This window comes from Poecilia latipinna, unplaced genomic scaffold (assembly GCF_001443285.1).
Source record: "Poecilia latipinna isolate Pla-1442-1.1 unplaced genomic scaffold, P_latipinna-1.0 Scaffold386, whole genome shotgun sequence".
NCBI lineage: Eukaryota > Metazoa > Chordata > Actinopteri > Cyprinodontiformes > Poeciliidae > Poecilia > Poecilia latipinna.
Window position 1 is genome coordinate 239,747 of NW_015113002.1, and position 13,789 is coordinate 253,535.

The 13,789-nt window shown below is 38.4% G+C and overlaps 1 protein-coding gene and 1 long non-coding RNA gene across 4 annotated transcripts in view; one reads left to right on the top strand and one right to left on the bottom strand.

Annotated features, from left to right (window-relative positions):
• Positions 1-321: 321 nt before the first annotated feature.
• LOC106950241 (exocyst complex component 3-like 4) overlaps positions 322-13,789 on the bottom strand; it is a 39,344-nt gene continuing 25,876 nt past the window's right edge. For 2 of the 3 annotated variants that reach the window (XM_015036973.1, XM_015036974.1), the window contains exons 9-14: positions 11,878-11,976; positions 6,569-6,692; positions 5,968-6,090; positions 4,411-4,563; positions 3,021-3,139; positions 322-925 (exon numbers count right to left, since the gene is read on the bottom strand). In XM_015036973.1, coding sequence (XP_014892459.1) covers positions 706-925; positions 3,021-3,139; positions 4,411-4,563; positions 5,968-6,090; positions 6,569-6,692; positions 11,878-11,976 — 838 coding nt within the window. In that variant the 3' untranslated portion in view covers positions 322-705. The remainder of the gene's footprint in view (positions 926-3,020; positions 3,140-4,410; positions 4,564-5,967; positions 6,091-6,568; positions 6,693-11,877; positions 11,977-13,789) is intronic. The other variant, XM_015036975.1, reaches the window with a different exon arrangement.
• LOC106950243 (uncharacterized) lies at positions 9,361-11,869 on the top strand. Its single transcript, XR_001425574.1, has 3 exons — positions 9,361-9,642; positions 9,722-10,040; positions 11,372-11,869. It is a non-coding gene; the product is annotated as an uncharacterized LOC106950243 (long non-coding RNA).

Below are 13,789 nucleotides of genomic sequence, written 5' to 3' on the forward strand. Positions count from 1 at the left end.
TCCACAACTGAATGGTTGTCATGGAGATTAGATTATTTCTCAAACAAGCATGAAAGAATCAAGGCAACACTCCAGGTTTGTTTTTGATGAGAAAATAATCTCAAAACATGATGCAAATATCAAAAAATTGATTTTACATGATATTGCCCCTTTAAATTTTACTCAAACGCTTTTAGAAAGACATGAAATACCAGCTTTTACTTTCTTCGACTGTACATATATTTGATAATTTGCTTGTTTGGTTTTTTTTTGTTTGTTCTTATATTTAATCTTTTCGCTCATTTTTATTTTAGCTGAATTGACTTATTGCATATTTTTGTGTTTTTTTTGCTTCGTAAATTGATTTTACTCTTCATGAACTTAACCAACATGTGACTCTAACCGTGTTGCTTTCCAGAGCAGGAAACATATCATTTTTAAAAATCAAATATTATAGTACAGACACATCTATAGTCTAGCTTTAGCTAAAAACAACATTAATCTTGTGTGCTTTAGTTCATTTCTAGGCAGTGTTGCTTTGCTGAATGCTCATTATTAAATGTCTGAACTCTGTAATGCAGAGGGAGGAACATATAAGTTTTGTTGTTTAAGTACCGGACCAGACTGATGCAGAATAACACAACCTGAGAAAAAGTGCAACGTGGCGTTTCCTGCGACCGGTCCGCATGCAGAGCTTGAACAGGACGTTTCGTCTGCATTTCCTTCTCAGCTGTGCGTTTGCAGAAAGCTGAGACAAGAGAAAAGCGGGTTGGACAGGCAGTCGGTGTTGGCTGTGACCTGCATGTCCCCAAATAAAACTTGGCCTCTGTCAGTGCTGGTGCTGCCCACTTCCTTTCTGAGCGCGGTGAGTTTCTGCAGAATGAGGCGGTGCTCGCGGCCCCTCTGGAGGCCCCTGAAGTAAAGAACTGCAACCAGATGTTTCTTGCTGCAGGTGGATGACAAAAACACACAAGTACATTAAACCACACATAAACACACACAGTATATGGTAAAAGTAAGTGCACTCCTCACATTGTGTTAATATAATCTCTTTTACAACAGTTTAAATTTTACTCTCATGTCTGAACAACCAGCAACAAATCTGAGTGAAAATGTCCAAATTGTGGCAAAAGTGTCAATATTCTGTCGAGCCTTTTGTTGCTAGCATTTTAGACATTAAAGGGGCAGCAGTGTGTTTTCCATCTAAATAATATCATCTTATAGAACAATCAAGTGACTGTTTTACCTTCAGTTTTTATAAAAATGCTGTACATATCAAATATGACTTAAAAGAAAGCCTTGAAATTGGGTTTCTCTTTAAGAAACTCCGCCTTCATGAAGTCATCGTAAGATCGCTCCTTTATTAACCCTTTAACGTTTTTATCAGCGATGCACTGAGTGGCTCCTATAACGAGCTCAGCAGATGAGCAGTGTTTGCTAATTGTTGCTGACTAGTCTGAAGGAGTTGAGTTGGTCCACCCAGACACTTTACACAGCTGAATGGTTGCCATGGAGATTAAAGGATTTCTCAAATCATACATGACAGAATCAAAGCAACACTCCAGTTATGTTTTTGATGAGGGAATAACATTATAAAATGATGTAAAGCTCAAAAAAAGTTGATTTTTAGTAGCAGTAGTTATTAGGTAATTCCCATATTACAAGTTACTTTATTCCTTATAAGTGAAGGAACAGAGTAGTGGTTACTTTCAGCCAGCTGACTGTCAGTGCCCAACAACTTGTCATGGAGGGGCCGTTATGTGTTGCTCTGTGTTTCATTCACCAGATGGAAGTTTTCCATCATAACATAATGATCTTTCTGAATTATCCTGGTAAAATAACTGTGCTTTTTAAGCATATTTTTTGAGGCTTGGCTGCATACAGTCTATGTGTTTGTCTTATCTCTAAGCATCACATTATTAATCTGTGCTGCCACGGCCACAAAGAGGAAGCTCCGTCTGTAATGTCTTTGGTGGATTTTTTATTTTATTTTTTCACTTATTTTGACAGCAAAACCACAGATTTCAAACACGGACATGGCGCAGTGATGCAATAACCTTTCAGAGTGTTTCACTTTGAGTAGGCCGTCCAGTTTATCATAAACTAACCTGGGTGGACAGAAAACCCCTCCATCAGCTGACTCAAAGCGGCTGCACGCAAACATTCCATCACTCCACATTGTTCTTATGCTTTTGTTTTGGTTTGTTTTATGATTAATTACAGTGTATCTCGTATCAGTTCTGTTTTTCTTCCTGTGGAAAGGAAGAAAATTGTATTTCTAGAAGACCTTCACTCTGCACGTCTTCCTGTCTGGAGGTTTTGTGTCAGGACCAAATAACATAATCCAGTATTTTCAAGGTAGTACAAATATTTAAATCTACAATCAGGTTTACCGACACACTGAACAGGTTCCACACTGTTATTATTTACTGAACAAATTCAAGCAAAAATGCTTCCAAGGGGATTTAAAAGGGAAAGTAGCAGCTATGTAATCATGTGACGACTGCTGTCAGAGCAGCAGCTCCGGCTGGGTTCTCTCATTGGGGCATTCCAGTGTTAGCTAGATGAGAGAAAGGGAAAACACCAGGGATGAACTTTAACACGATGCTAACCGTCTATCCAAGAAGAGTTCCAAGACTCTGAAGGTTGACATTCAACAAAGTTTAGATGATGAATTTGTCTTGGAAATTCTCTTTCCAAGACAGAATTTCCCTGAAAAACCACCTGGATGTCAATGTGGGAAAAAGAAATGGAAAAAACAAAAATAAAAGAACAAGGACCGACTCTTAAGTGGTATTGCATCCTCTGAAAACAATCTGTAATTTATATATTTTTTAAAAATGCTCTTTTTTTTTTTTACAGATTTGTTAAATAAATTGAGCAAGTAGCAACTACCTACACCAGTGAATCACATCAGCACAACTACTTCTCTACTCCATCATTTCTTCATCTTCATGCCTTTTTGAAAACAATGACAAACCTGCAATAATCTGATCTTGTGAACAATAAAACATCGTGATGACAGCATCACGTCGTCATACCTGAAGTCTGGGTAATGTTCCACTAGAGGCTGCAGGTGGTTCTTGATGTCTGCCTTGTTTTGTCCAATGATGGTGCTCAGGTCGAGTCCTACATGGTGGAGCCACTCATGCCTAGATTTCTACATGAGAAACAAACACAAGAACAGGTTCTGCTCAGGTTGTTATGTGGCTTTTTTTTACTGCTAGGCAGGTCCAAACGTAGGGTAGGGCCATACGGCTGAAAATTATGTCATAATATAAGCGTTTCGTATCAGTAAGCGTCGACAATTATTGATTAGATTTTGTTTTAGACATCTGGAATATTGCCAAACTGGCGGCATGACCTTTCCTGTTTCACTCTACGTTGTTGTTTTTTTCTTATTTTTAAGCAGTTATGAGGCTCAGTGGTGAAAACTGAAACTGCTGCTGCACAAGGTACTCAACAGGTTGTTGCCAGGTAACCAAAGAACGAGTGAGTTAATTGATGCCTCCCACTGTGTTTAGCTAGTCGTGAGAGGTTGAGCAGCTAAAGCCTTCCCTCTGCCTACATTTCCCAGAATGCTAGAACTGCACATTCCCAAAAGCCTGAACCAAAGTGGTCCGCGCCGTTTTCGTAGGCAAGTACAGCACAAAGCATAGATGAACCATGGCTTCGAGACCATGACCATGTCAGTAAGTATACTGACACTCTTGACCAGCATGCAACAGAAATATAGATTAACAAAATCGCTTTGTAAAAGACGTACAAACTCTTTGTGTGAATAACAAGGTTCTGGTGACTGGCAGAGTGAGTACATGTAGTAACATACAAGTAGGTATGTCCGCCTTAGCTTGCAGATAAAAGCTAAGTTAGCTAAGCTAATTTTGCTAGTTCGGCAGTAAATATCACTGATATTTATCTTAGTATTACACAGTGGTGGGTAGAGTACTCAGAAATTGTAATCAAGTGATAGATGTGATGTACTTATAGTGTTTATAAGTTGGGAACAGGGGGGAAGCTAGTTCTAAGCTTGTGACTTGTATATTGTTTTCATAGCAACTCCATAGCAACTGCCAGCAAGACGGTCGTCAGCTACAAAGTTTGCAGAAGTGTGACATCACATGAGAACTATGTATATTCTATATATTGAATATGGAATATTCTACCAGATGTATCTATTGGTATTGATCCAGCCCTGTCGAAACTTTCTACCAGTATTGTTCTGTACATATTAAACCTCCTTCTCATGGCTTGGTTCCAACAAGAACCAGCAGTTTTTTTACACTAAGGCATAATGTGGAGCTAAAACATGTTTTGTTGTCTATGAAGTTCAAATACTGTTTGACTTAAAAGGCCTGCAGCAAAGTACACAGTCCAGATTAGCCTGTGCTACTGTTTAACTATCAAGATTATTTAAGATTTCCGTTTTACCATGTCGTCAAACAGATCGGTGAGCTTGTTCCACTGTTCGTTGATCTTGGCTCCAGCCTTCTCGTGGTTCCGGTTCCTGCACGAGTAGTTATTCTTCATCAGCTGCCCGACGTATTCCTTCACAACATAGTAATGCAGTCGGCTGGCAAACTCCTGTCCAACAGAGAGAGTGATGGATTATCATAACAGGATGCAACCAGAAAAGAAAACGCAGGACGCTAAGTGTGTTTGCTTTGCATGATCCGAAAGCATTAGATTATGTGACCTTAGACCTAAGCTTCCACCAATTCATTGGTCTGCTGGCCGCCGCACCAGACCCAAACAACAACTCACTGGAATTTTTAAGACGGCCAATAAAAAAGGCAAGAGTTTCCTTTTCCGTCTTTCAGGGAAATTACAAGACTTAATTTATCCTGAGGGATTACGATCACATATATTATGCAAGCTTTCCAAGACAGAAATCCCCAAATAGAGCTAAAAGCTGATATTTCAAACCAGATCCACATTGAAACATGTCCAAGACAGACTGGACATGGTTGAAAGGCCACTTTTTCACAAGAAAAATAAAACGGAAAATTGCAGTTTGCAAATGCACTCAGGGACAAAGACCCTCATAGGGACATCAGAACATCCATCATTAGATTTAAGATATGGGACACAACCCTGCAAACACAAACCCAACTTTAAAGTATGAGGCCACGTATGATGTCAACAAAGCTACAAAAAAGATGAAGCTAAAGCGTGGGCGCCAGTTGTGTCCTGTTGTATCTCAAAGTCTTCCAAAAGACAAATGACCAATGAGCACTAAGGACAACCAAAGTCAGAGTGTTGGAGTGTAAACTCCACCTCACAGAAACATTTCTAGGCAAAACTAAAAAGGTTTTGTGATTACAAAATGGACAACAAACGCATCTCTGTTCACTGCAAACATTTTGGTCTACTTTGTAGTGCAAACATCTTTCTACATTTGAAATAAGACAAAGCTAACTTACAAGTAACTTTGAGGAGCTTGTTTTAAGTAAGTAATTGCTTGATATTGTTTAAAAAAAAAAGTGCTAGTCCCACTGGCAGATTATTTCACGTTTTTCCAATGTTATAAGTGAAATAATCTGCCAGTGGAACTAGTACATTTTCATCAATATTGAGGAATTATTGACTTAAACCAGTTCTGCCTGGAGGATTGGGCCAAAACTCCAGCAAACTATGGCGAGAAGCTCCAAAGGCTTGAAATGTGTGTAAACTACTGGATCCAAAATAGTAAAAATATTCTCTCTCTTTTTAGCCTGGCTCTTTGCAATTTAATGTCAGACAGTGAGAGAAATGGTCATGTCAGTATTTGTAAAAGTCAGACTTTAGTTCTATTTTAAACACATAAAGTCAATTAAGCTACTGTAAACAAAAATGCTGAATAGTATTATTTAGTTATTATTTTTCTGACCAGTGGTATCAGAGCAGAATTACAACTTATTTTGGTCCAGCTTTCAGTGCTCTGTTCACAGGATTGAATCAGATCCATAAAATCTGATATTTTTTGCGGCCTAGTCAAATCCTCGTCACCTTTACGTGCGGAGGCCTCATGGAGTCACAATGATGGGAAAGCTGCTGTATCCGGCCATCGAGTTGTTTGAAGTCGTCATCGTTAGTGAGCCACTTCCTCGTCATCATCCGCCTGAGGAAGGGCTGGAAAGAAATCACAAAAGAGAAGAAAATGTCTTTATTGGATTCTGTATTAAATTTATTTATTTTTTAATGTTTCCAGAACAAAAGGCTGATACGGCAAGACAAGACCGGAGAATTTGCTTAATATTCAAAAGGATTTGCCTTCAGTAAAGATTATTGTAATATGGCCATCTTTTTTTTTTTTTACATCTGCATAAACAATGCAGATGTAAAAAAAAAAAGAATGTTTTACATATTCCTCTTCTGGACACATTTTCTTATTACTCAACTTGTGCGTTTCTCCTAAGTGCCTCATTTCTATACATCTAAGCAGCGACTCTGACAAGGTGGTAAAGATCTTGTTTTCAGTTTCTCATGTTAAAAAAACCACAACAGCAGCAGCAGCTGTGTTTTAAGAGGAAGTGAAAGGATGAAAACAAGAAGTGGCAGTTTGCCTCATAAAGCTTCTATAGTATTTGAAAACACCAGATTGCATTACCTTGACATCCTCTTTAAATTGTTCCTCCAAAACCTCCATCAGCCTGACGATGAGACCTTTGACCTCCTGTTTGAAGCCTTCCACCTCGTGTGGACAGCTGTCCTGGTACGCTGCCATGTGTTCCCTGTCGACAGACGACAATAAGAAATGAAAGAAAATGTCAGTTTTGAAGCCGCACTCCTACTCCGTGAAAGCTTTCACGTTTTTGTCACGTTACGGCCACAAACCTCGACGGCTTTCACCAGAATTTGATGCGATAGAGAAACAAAAAGCTGTGCAGAACAGAACAGGGTTCTCAAACACATTAGGATTCAATATTTGATAGATTACATTTTATTCTAATTACAGCTGCAGGGTTCCAGAGGTATGTCTCTATCTGCTGTTCTCTCCACTTTCTAACAACAGATGCAACAGTGGGCCGTTAAAGCTTAGGATATTGTTTTGGATCCTAAACTTGGTTAAAGTGTCTCCAAAGCGAATTGAGTCCTCATACTTTGGACTTATTTGTACTTTCGGTGCCTAAAGTCTGAACTGAACTTGGAAAGAAACCTTTTCAGTTTTCTGCTTCATCTTCTTGGAACCGTTTGCAGAAATACATGAAAATAAATTTTGTCTCTAAATGCTTTTACGGTTCTTCTTACTGATTTTTAGAAGGAATCATCTGTCTCACTGTTTTAGCTGAAGAATATTTTCATTTGATTGATTAGTGACGGTGTTTATTTTTCCTGTAATCTCTGTGTGCCGCTGCCAGTCTTCGCCAGGAAATTTTTGCAAGAGATTTTCCTGGTAAAGTAAAGGTTGAGAAAAGGTCGGCTGTGTTCCTCGGTCTTCATCATGTTCTCCTGTTTTACTCAAACATCTCAGGCTCACACTGAGATTCAGTTACGCTCCTGAGGACGATAATTACAAACTTCGTAAGGCAAATTTATGTTACAGCTGTAGGACGTAACTTTAATAAAAAAAATTTTTCTTTACATACCTGTTTTTTACCATGTTGTGTGGTATGAGATCGTCTATGGAAAAAAAGGAAAAGAACGAGGCCCTCTGCCTTCTCCCAGCCCTAACTGGAGAAGGCCAGGAGACGAGTCTTAGCACCATTGATCACAATCTTGTGCGGCTATGCGCAGCTTTAAAGCATTTCTTTGATGAACGAACATGTTTACCCATTCGTGTGTGAGTTGTAATGATGGGATTATAACCCATTGTGATGGACCGAGTTAAAAACAGGAGGAGTCACAGGATATTAATTAGAAAAATAGGGTTTTTTATTTTAACCCAAAAATTGTAAATGACAAAAAGATAAACTGAGCTCATAAAAGATGTCAAAGAAACGAAACTGAACTCAGGCAAAAATGTAAACAAACTGGCTGCCCAAACAAACATAACTGACCTAACAAAGAAATGACACACAGGGGTTTATATACTGGCTGATCAGACCAATTAAGACACAATAGGGGTAACTAAACAGAATACAATTACAAATAACACAAACAACTAACAGTACAGCTAAGTTTGGCTAAACTAAAGACCCAAAATATGAAAATCAAAAACATTAAAGTTTAAATACTAATATTTACTTAAATACAAAACTTATCCAAATAAAGAAAATACAAATTTCCCCTGCCAGCAGGAACTAGTGGTGCAGTCCAATTAACACCTATGCCTGCTGAGCCCTGGACCCCATCTCCTGTCTGGCCACTCCAAGGCAGGTAAGCACCGGCAAAAGAAAACAAAGTTAATCTTAAGCAAGCAAATAATACTTTAAAGTTGATATAAATACACATGTTAACTAAATGTGCGCGGTAACATAAAGAACAAATGTATCCAAATCAACTAATAAATGTTTTACTGAAACTAAAGTGTTGTATTTGAATGAAAAAAATAAATTATGAAAACTAAATTGTGCATAAGAGTTACCGACTTCTGCCTTCTGAGTGTGGCCATGGATTTGGCCATCACACCCATCATTATGGGATTACTCATTATTTCTTCAGCAGCAGCATCAGAACCAGGGATTTAAAAACGCTGAACAACCTGAAAAAAGATGACTTGTTCTGTTCAGGGGACGATGTTATGGTGCACCAAAGGATCCTTCATAAAATCCAAAAATATTACAGACAACCCTGAGTGTCCTTTTCCCAAGACCATCAGACAACAACGCAGCGTCTTCAGTCAAAGGCTTTTTCCAAGACCGCTGTGATACAAACTGCTGCAGGAGATCAGAGCCTTTATCAGCTACAACAACGCTTTGAAGAAATATTGTACGAGTTACAACTTGTCATTTCTCTTTGGGATTAATAAAGTACATTTGAACTGAATTGAAGGTGAGGTCATTTTAGTTATATAGCCCATTTTCAGCAACAAGGCAAATCAAAGTGCTTTACATGAATTAGTAAAAGCACTTTTTACAACAAAACAACAAACCAAAGGAAAGGGCAAAGAAGAAAAAAAAAGAAAACAAAAAGCACAACCCCATGTTAAGAATAAGGAGTCAGTAATTTACCCACTAGTAGGAGTTTCTCTGGATTCCTGTTCTGATAATGTTGATCTGAGATGAGTAGTTTCTCTAGATAAGTTAAAAGAAGTTTTTCTTCTAATTCCTGAATGTATAAACTAGATCAGTGTTTCTCAACCCTGATCCTCACCGCCCCCCTGTCCTGCATGTTTTAGGTATTTCCCTTCTGCCACACACCTGAATTGTATCTCTGGGTGATTAACAGGCTTCTGGTGGTCATGCAATCATTTGAATCAGCTGTTCTGGAATAAAGGCACATCTAAAACATGCAGAGCAGGGGGGCAGTGAGGACCAGGATTGAGAAACACTGAACTAGATGCTCCTGGTATAAGTATGAGTACTCCATAATTTATAAATTAGAAGGAGGTTCTCTGGATAATCCTGAGTTGAATCATCTCTGTTTAATCAGACTGGCTGAAACAAATCAGGCAGACTTTTTTCTTTTCACATCAGAGCAGCGTACAGACGGCACACAGAAAGCAGACATAAAGCGTGCAGATAAATAATCCCTGCTGAGTGAAACGGTAAACCACAGAGGCTCAGGATGAGGCCGCCTGGGGTAATCGTCATGGTTTGGGGCCAAAAGGGGTTGGTTAAAAAGCCTGCACCAACTACTTCCTATTTTGTCTCACTTACAGCAGAGCCGTTTCACATTCACTGCTCCGTTTCCATGAAATCACGTGACCTCTCATGCTTTATAAGGCTCTGATTAGCTCTGCAGTCTCTCGTGAGTATTCCCTTCACCTCTTTGACGAAGCAATGTTTTCACAATTTCACTGTCACAATAAAGCTTTTAAATGTTCGTCCTTCTCCCACTCCAACCTGATTCTCACTCTGCTGCAGACAGGTTGACAGCCGAGAAACTCCCAGCAGACGGAAATCTCTGGGATGACACATCCAAACTCTTCCATCAGAAGAGATTGGAACGCAGCAAACTCTTCTGATGGTAGAGCTGAGGTTTGTTCTCTGCATGTCAAAGTCAACACACAGAAACAATTCATAATATAGTTCATAGAATAAATGTAGGAATGAGATTCTGTTTTGAACAGGAACGTTTTTGCTGAAACCATTTGAGAAAATGTACTTCTGTTGTTTTAGACTACTTTCAAAATAAAAGCCCGATAAAAGACAAGAAGGGCCAACCATAAAAGGAAGGACTTGGATGGGACAATAAATTATAACGTATATAATAACACTTTTTTTGTGGAACTTGTAAGAAGAGCGCCACCAGATCAAATAAAGTCTCGCCAGAGATCAGAACCGTCTCTGTCTCCACATGAAGAGTGTTTCATACAGAATCAGATAGAGTGTTGGACTGGGTTACATAATGTGTAGATCTGGGTGATGCAAACCTGATAATGGTTTGAAAGTTCAAAAATGCAGATGTGAAACCCATATGATTTTTTTAAGAATTTTTTTTCTTTTTAACAAAGTAGAATTCCCCTTGGTTTCTCTGACTGAGACCAAACTAATCACCACATACAGATGCCAAAACATGAATGTACTGCAGATATCATGAGCTTCCGTATCAGTTCTTATGATAAAAAAAAAAAAATCTGTAACTATCCCTTTAAATTTGTGTCAGCACGCAGTTGCGAAACCTTTGGAAAGACTTTCCAACATTACCTCAGAGGCTAGCTGCATGATCTGCAGAGGAAAATCTGAATGTAAAAATAAAGGAGAGTCCTCAAACATCTGACAGCTGAATATGAGGATCTAATCTAACAGTCACATGAATAATTTCACTAAAGTAACCCAACTTTTCTCCTCAGCTGCAAAATAAAATTTTGTGAATAAGAATAACATTTGTTTTTTGAGCAAAACAAATTTGATGTTTGATTCTTTTGGTTCAACTTATTACCAAATTTTCTGTGGAGGGATTTATTCACCTGACTCAGAAACTAAGCCTGATGGTAGCAGATGTGTTATCAAGCGGCCCATATATAATCATATATGGATGATTTTGTATGATTTACAAAATCATCAACTTTAAATAAGGTCCAATTCAGCCACAGTATTTCCCTCAGTGTCATAAGCCTGACGGGCCTCCAGGCTTTACTTGTGTCCCCACCAGGCTAAGCATTGTTTGTTTGTTTATTATAGGTTTTGTTTTTCACCAGTACCACTGAGAGCAAAGACGAGTTAAAGAGTTTCTTTAAAATATATATTAAAAAAACCTTCCTTTCTTTGGTGAACGATATATGATGATTTTGTAAAAAAAAAAAAAACATAATTAATGCAACACAGAAGTCTTTGTGTTTAAATGGTGTATGATGTTTTTCTGCCAGAAAAGAGAGCCTGACCAGAGGAGCTGCATCAAATACCAGAGTGAAAACATCACACATCTCCTGGATTTCTCATTCCACAAGAGGCAGCTTGTGAATCCTGCCTTCTATAATACTCATATTGTAGTTCCTGCATTCTCAGAGTTCTGAAAGTGCTATTTTATAATCTAAAGCTCAGAATGTAGTCTTTTATCTAATGCTCCTACTAAAAAGTCATAAGCAAAGCCTTTATTGACTGAAACTGACTGTAGAGCCATGCAGCTGCGAGCAGACAGAACTGCTTCCATGAATCCCTTGAATAAAGACAATGCTAAACTCTTTTGTATGATGTCACTTCGGCATGTACAGACTACTTTTTACTTTCTGTTTTAAAGTTTGTCATCTGCAGTCGAGCCCCAGCAGCCGTTTTGATTTTTTGTGGGCAGAGGTGGGGGCAGCATGTTTGTGGGTTTGGCATCTTGTTCTCCTGCAGTGCATTGTGGGTATCTATGTGAAATCACGTGACTTACTGTAAAGCCTGAAAGCTGTTGATGTAGGTTATGTGATAGTCGGTCCACAGCGGCTGTGGTTGGAGGGCGCCACAGTGGCACTTGAACTGGGTTTCAAATCTGGAGAGGAGAGAAGACGTCTTAGAGGAAAAGAGAGGCAGAGCTGCCAGACTGCAGGGGTTTTTTCTTGAACTACTTCATTTTATGTGAAGTTAGAAACTCGGATTTCTATGATTTTATGTCATAGAATAGAACAGGGTGTCCAAAATGTTGCCCGAGGGCCTTTTACGGCCCTTGGACTGACTTTCATTGATCCCCAAATGCAATTCAAGAATTTAACATGTTTAGTCCTCCAGCAAAGATGGTTAACAGAGACTGGTTATTTTTTAAATTAGGAAAAAAATGATAAGAAATAAAAAAGTTTAGTACAACATAAAATATGAATACTCTTAATAAGTAGCCTTTTTGCATTTTCTTTAATTTTGTAGTCAATCTGACCACATTTATCCTCCACTCTAAAGCAGACTTGAATGCATCCAAGTCTGTATTTACTGAATTTACACCAAACACAGCAGGTGCTTTCAGAGAAAGAGTGACCCAGATCTGGTTCTTGTGCCGAGACGACTAACTTTTGTGTGTGTGTGTGTGTGTGTGTGTGTGTGTGTATATATATATATATATATTTATTTTTTTATTTTTTATTTTATTTTTTTTTTTTCTTTCCCATGAGTCCCAAAGAATCTGTAAACTGGACGCCTTTCTTCGAATGAGACAAACATGCAAGACTCCTTTTCAAGTTTTTGAGGGTTCGCCTCAAATCGTTTGCCTTCAAAATAAAATTGAACTTTGTTTTATAAAAATATTGCATGCTTAGTTTATTATTGAGCAAGTGAAAAGAATGACAATACATTTGTAGTATTATCTATCTAAAACGTTCTGGGTACTTTGGACACCACTGGAGCAGACCGACACAGTAACAGATAACTGTGAAGGGAAGGATTTTTCTAGAGTTATTTACCAATCACAATCTGAAAAGTGTGGCGTACATTTGTATCCCGAGTCAATATTTCTTATATCTAAATACCTCATTTTACCTCATTTTGCTTAAATGCTGAAACCAAGCTAGTTTTAATTGGGCCTTAAAAACATCTACAGAGAAATGTGGAAGAGTCTCTACTGCAGTAAATGTGTCCACAGCACAGAAAGGTAACTTGAGCAAGAGGCACGTCAAGCTAAAGCTAATCTGAGGAAGAACACGTTGTCAAAGTTTTGCCCTTGACAGTTCCAGTTTGTGAACTTTAGAACTGACAGATTGCCCTGCTTTTAGATCTGTCAGCAGTAATCAGAATCATGTTGATATCTATTGACTGCAAAAATATTTTTTTAGTTTAAGAAGTGTACATTCTGACAGTGATCTCAACCTAAAACCAATGTTTAGTTTTCTTTAAAGCGTTCAGATTAACTACATATATATGCAAACAAGTCCTGTTTCCACCTCCATAATGTTTTTGAAATTAATCTCATATTTTATCATTGATTTGACTCAATGAATGCCTCTGTGTGAGTGTTGTGCGGGGATCTCCCTGACATTCCCACAAAGTCTCCAGAAGAAGTTGCCACAAATAAAGAAAAACCGAGGAGGGAAACACCCACACACGTCCATTCCTACCCTCATGACCTATTGCAAAATATAGATATAAATATATATGTATTAATAATCTGTGAGGTACTGTATTGTTGTTATAACTGACAAACCAACACAAAGTAACACATGATTGTAGAGTGGGAGGGCAATGACACACGTCTTCAGAATCCCCTCAAATAGAAATGGAGAAATTAGGATCTGACTTTGTTTTCGGAACAATGTTTTTTTTTTTTTTTTCGGGGGGGGGGGGGGGGGGGGGGGGCGCACCGCCACTGTTTCCAATTAAAA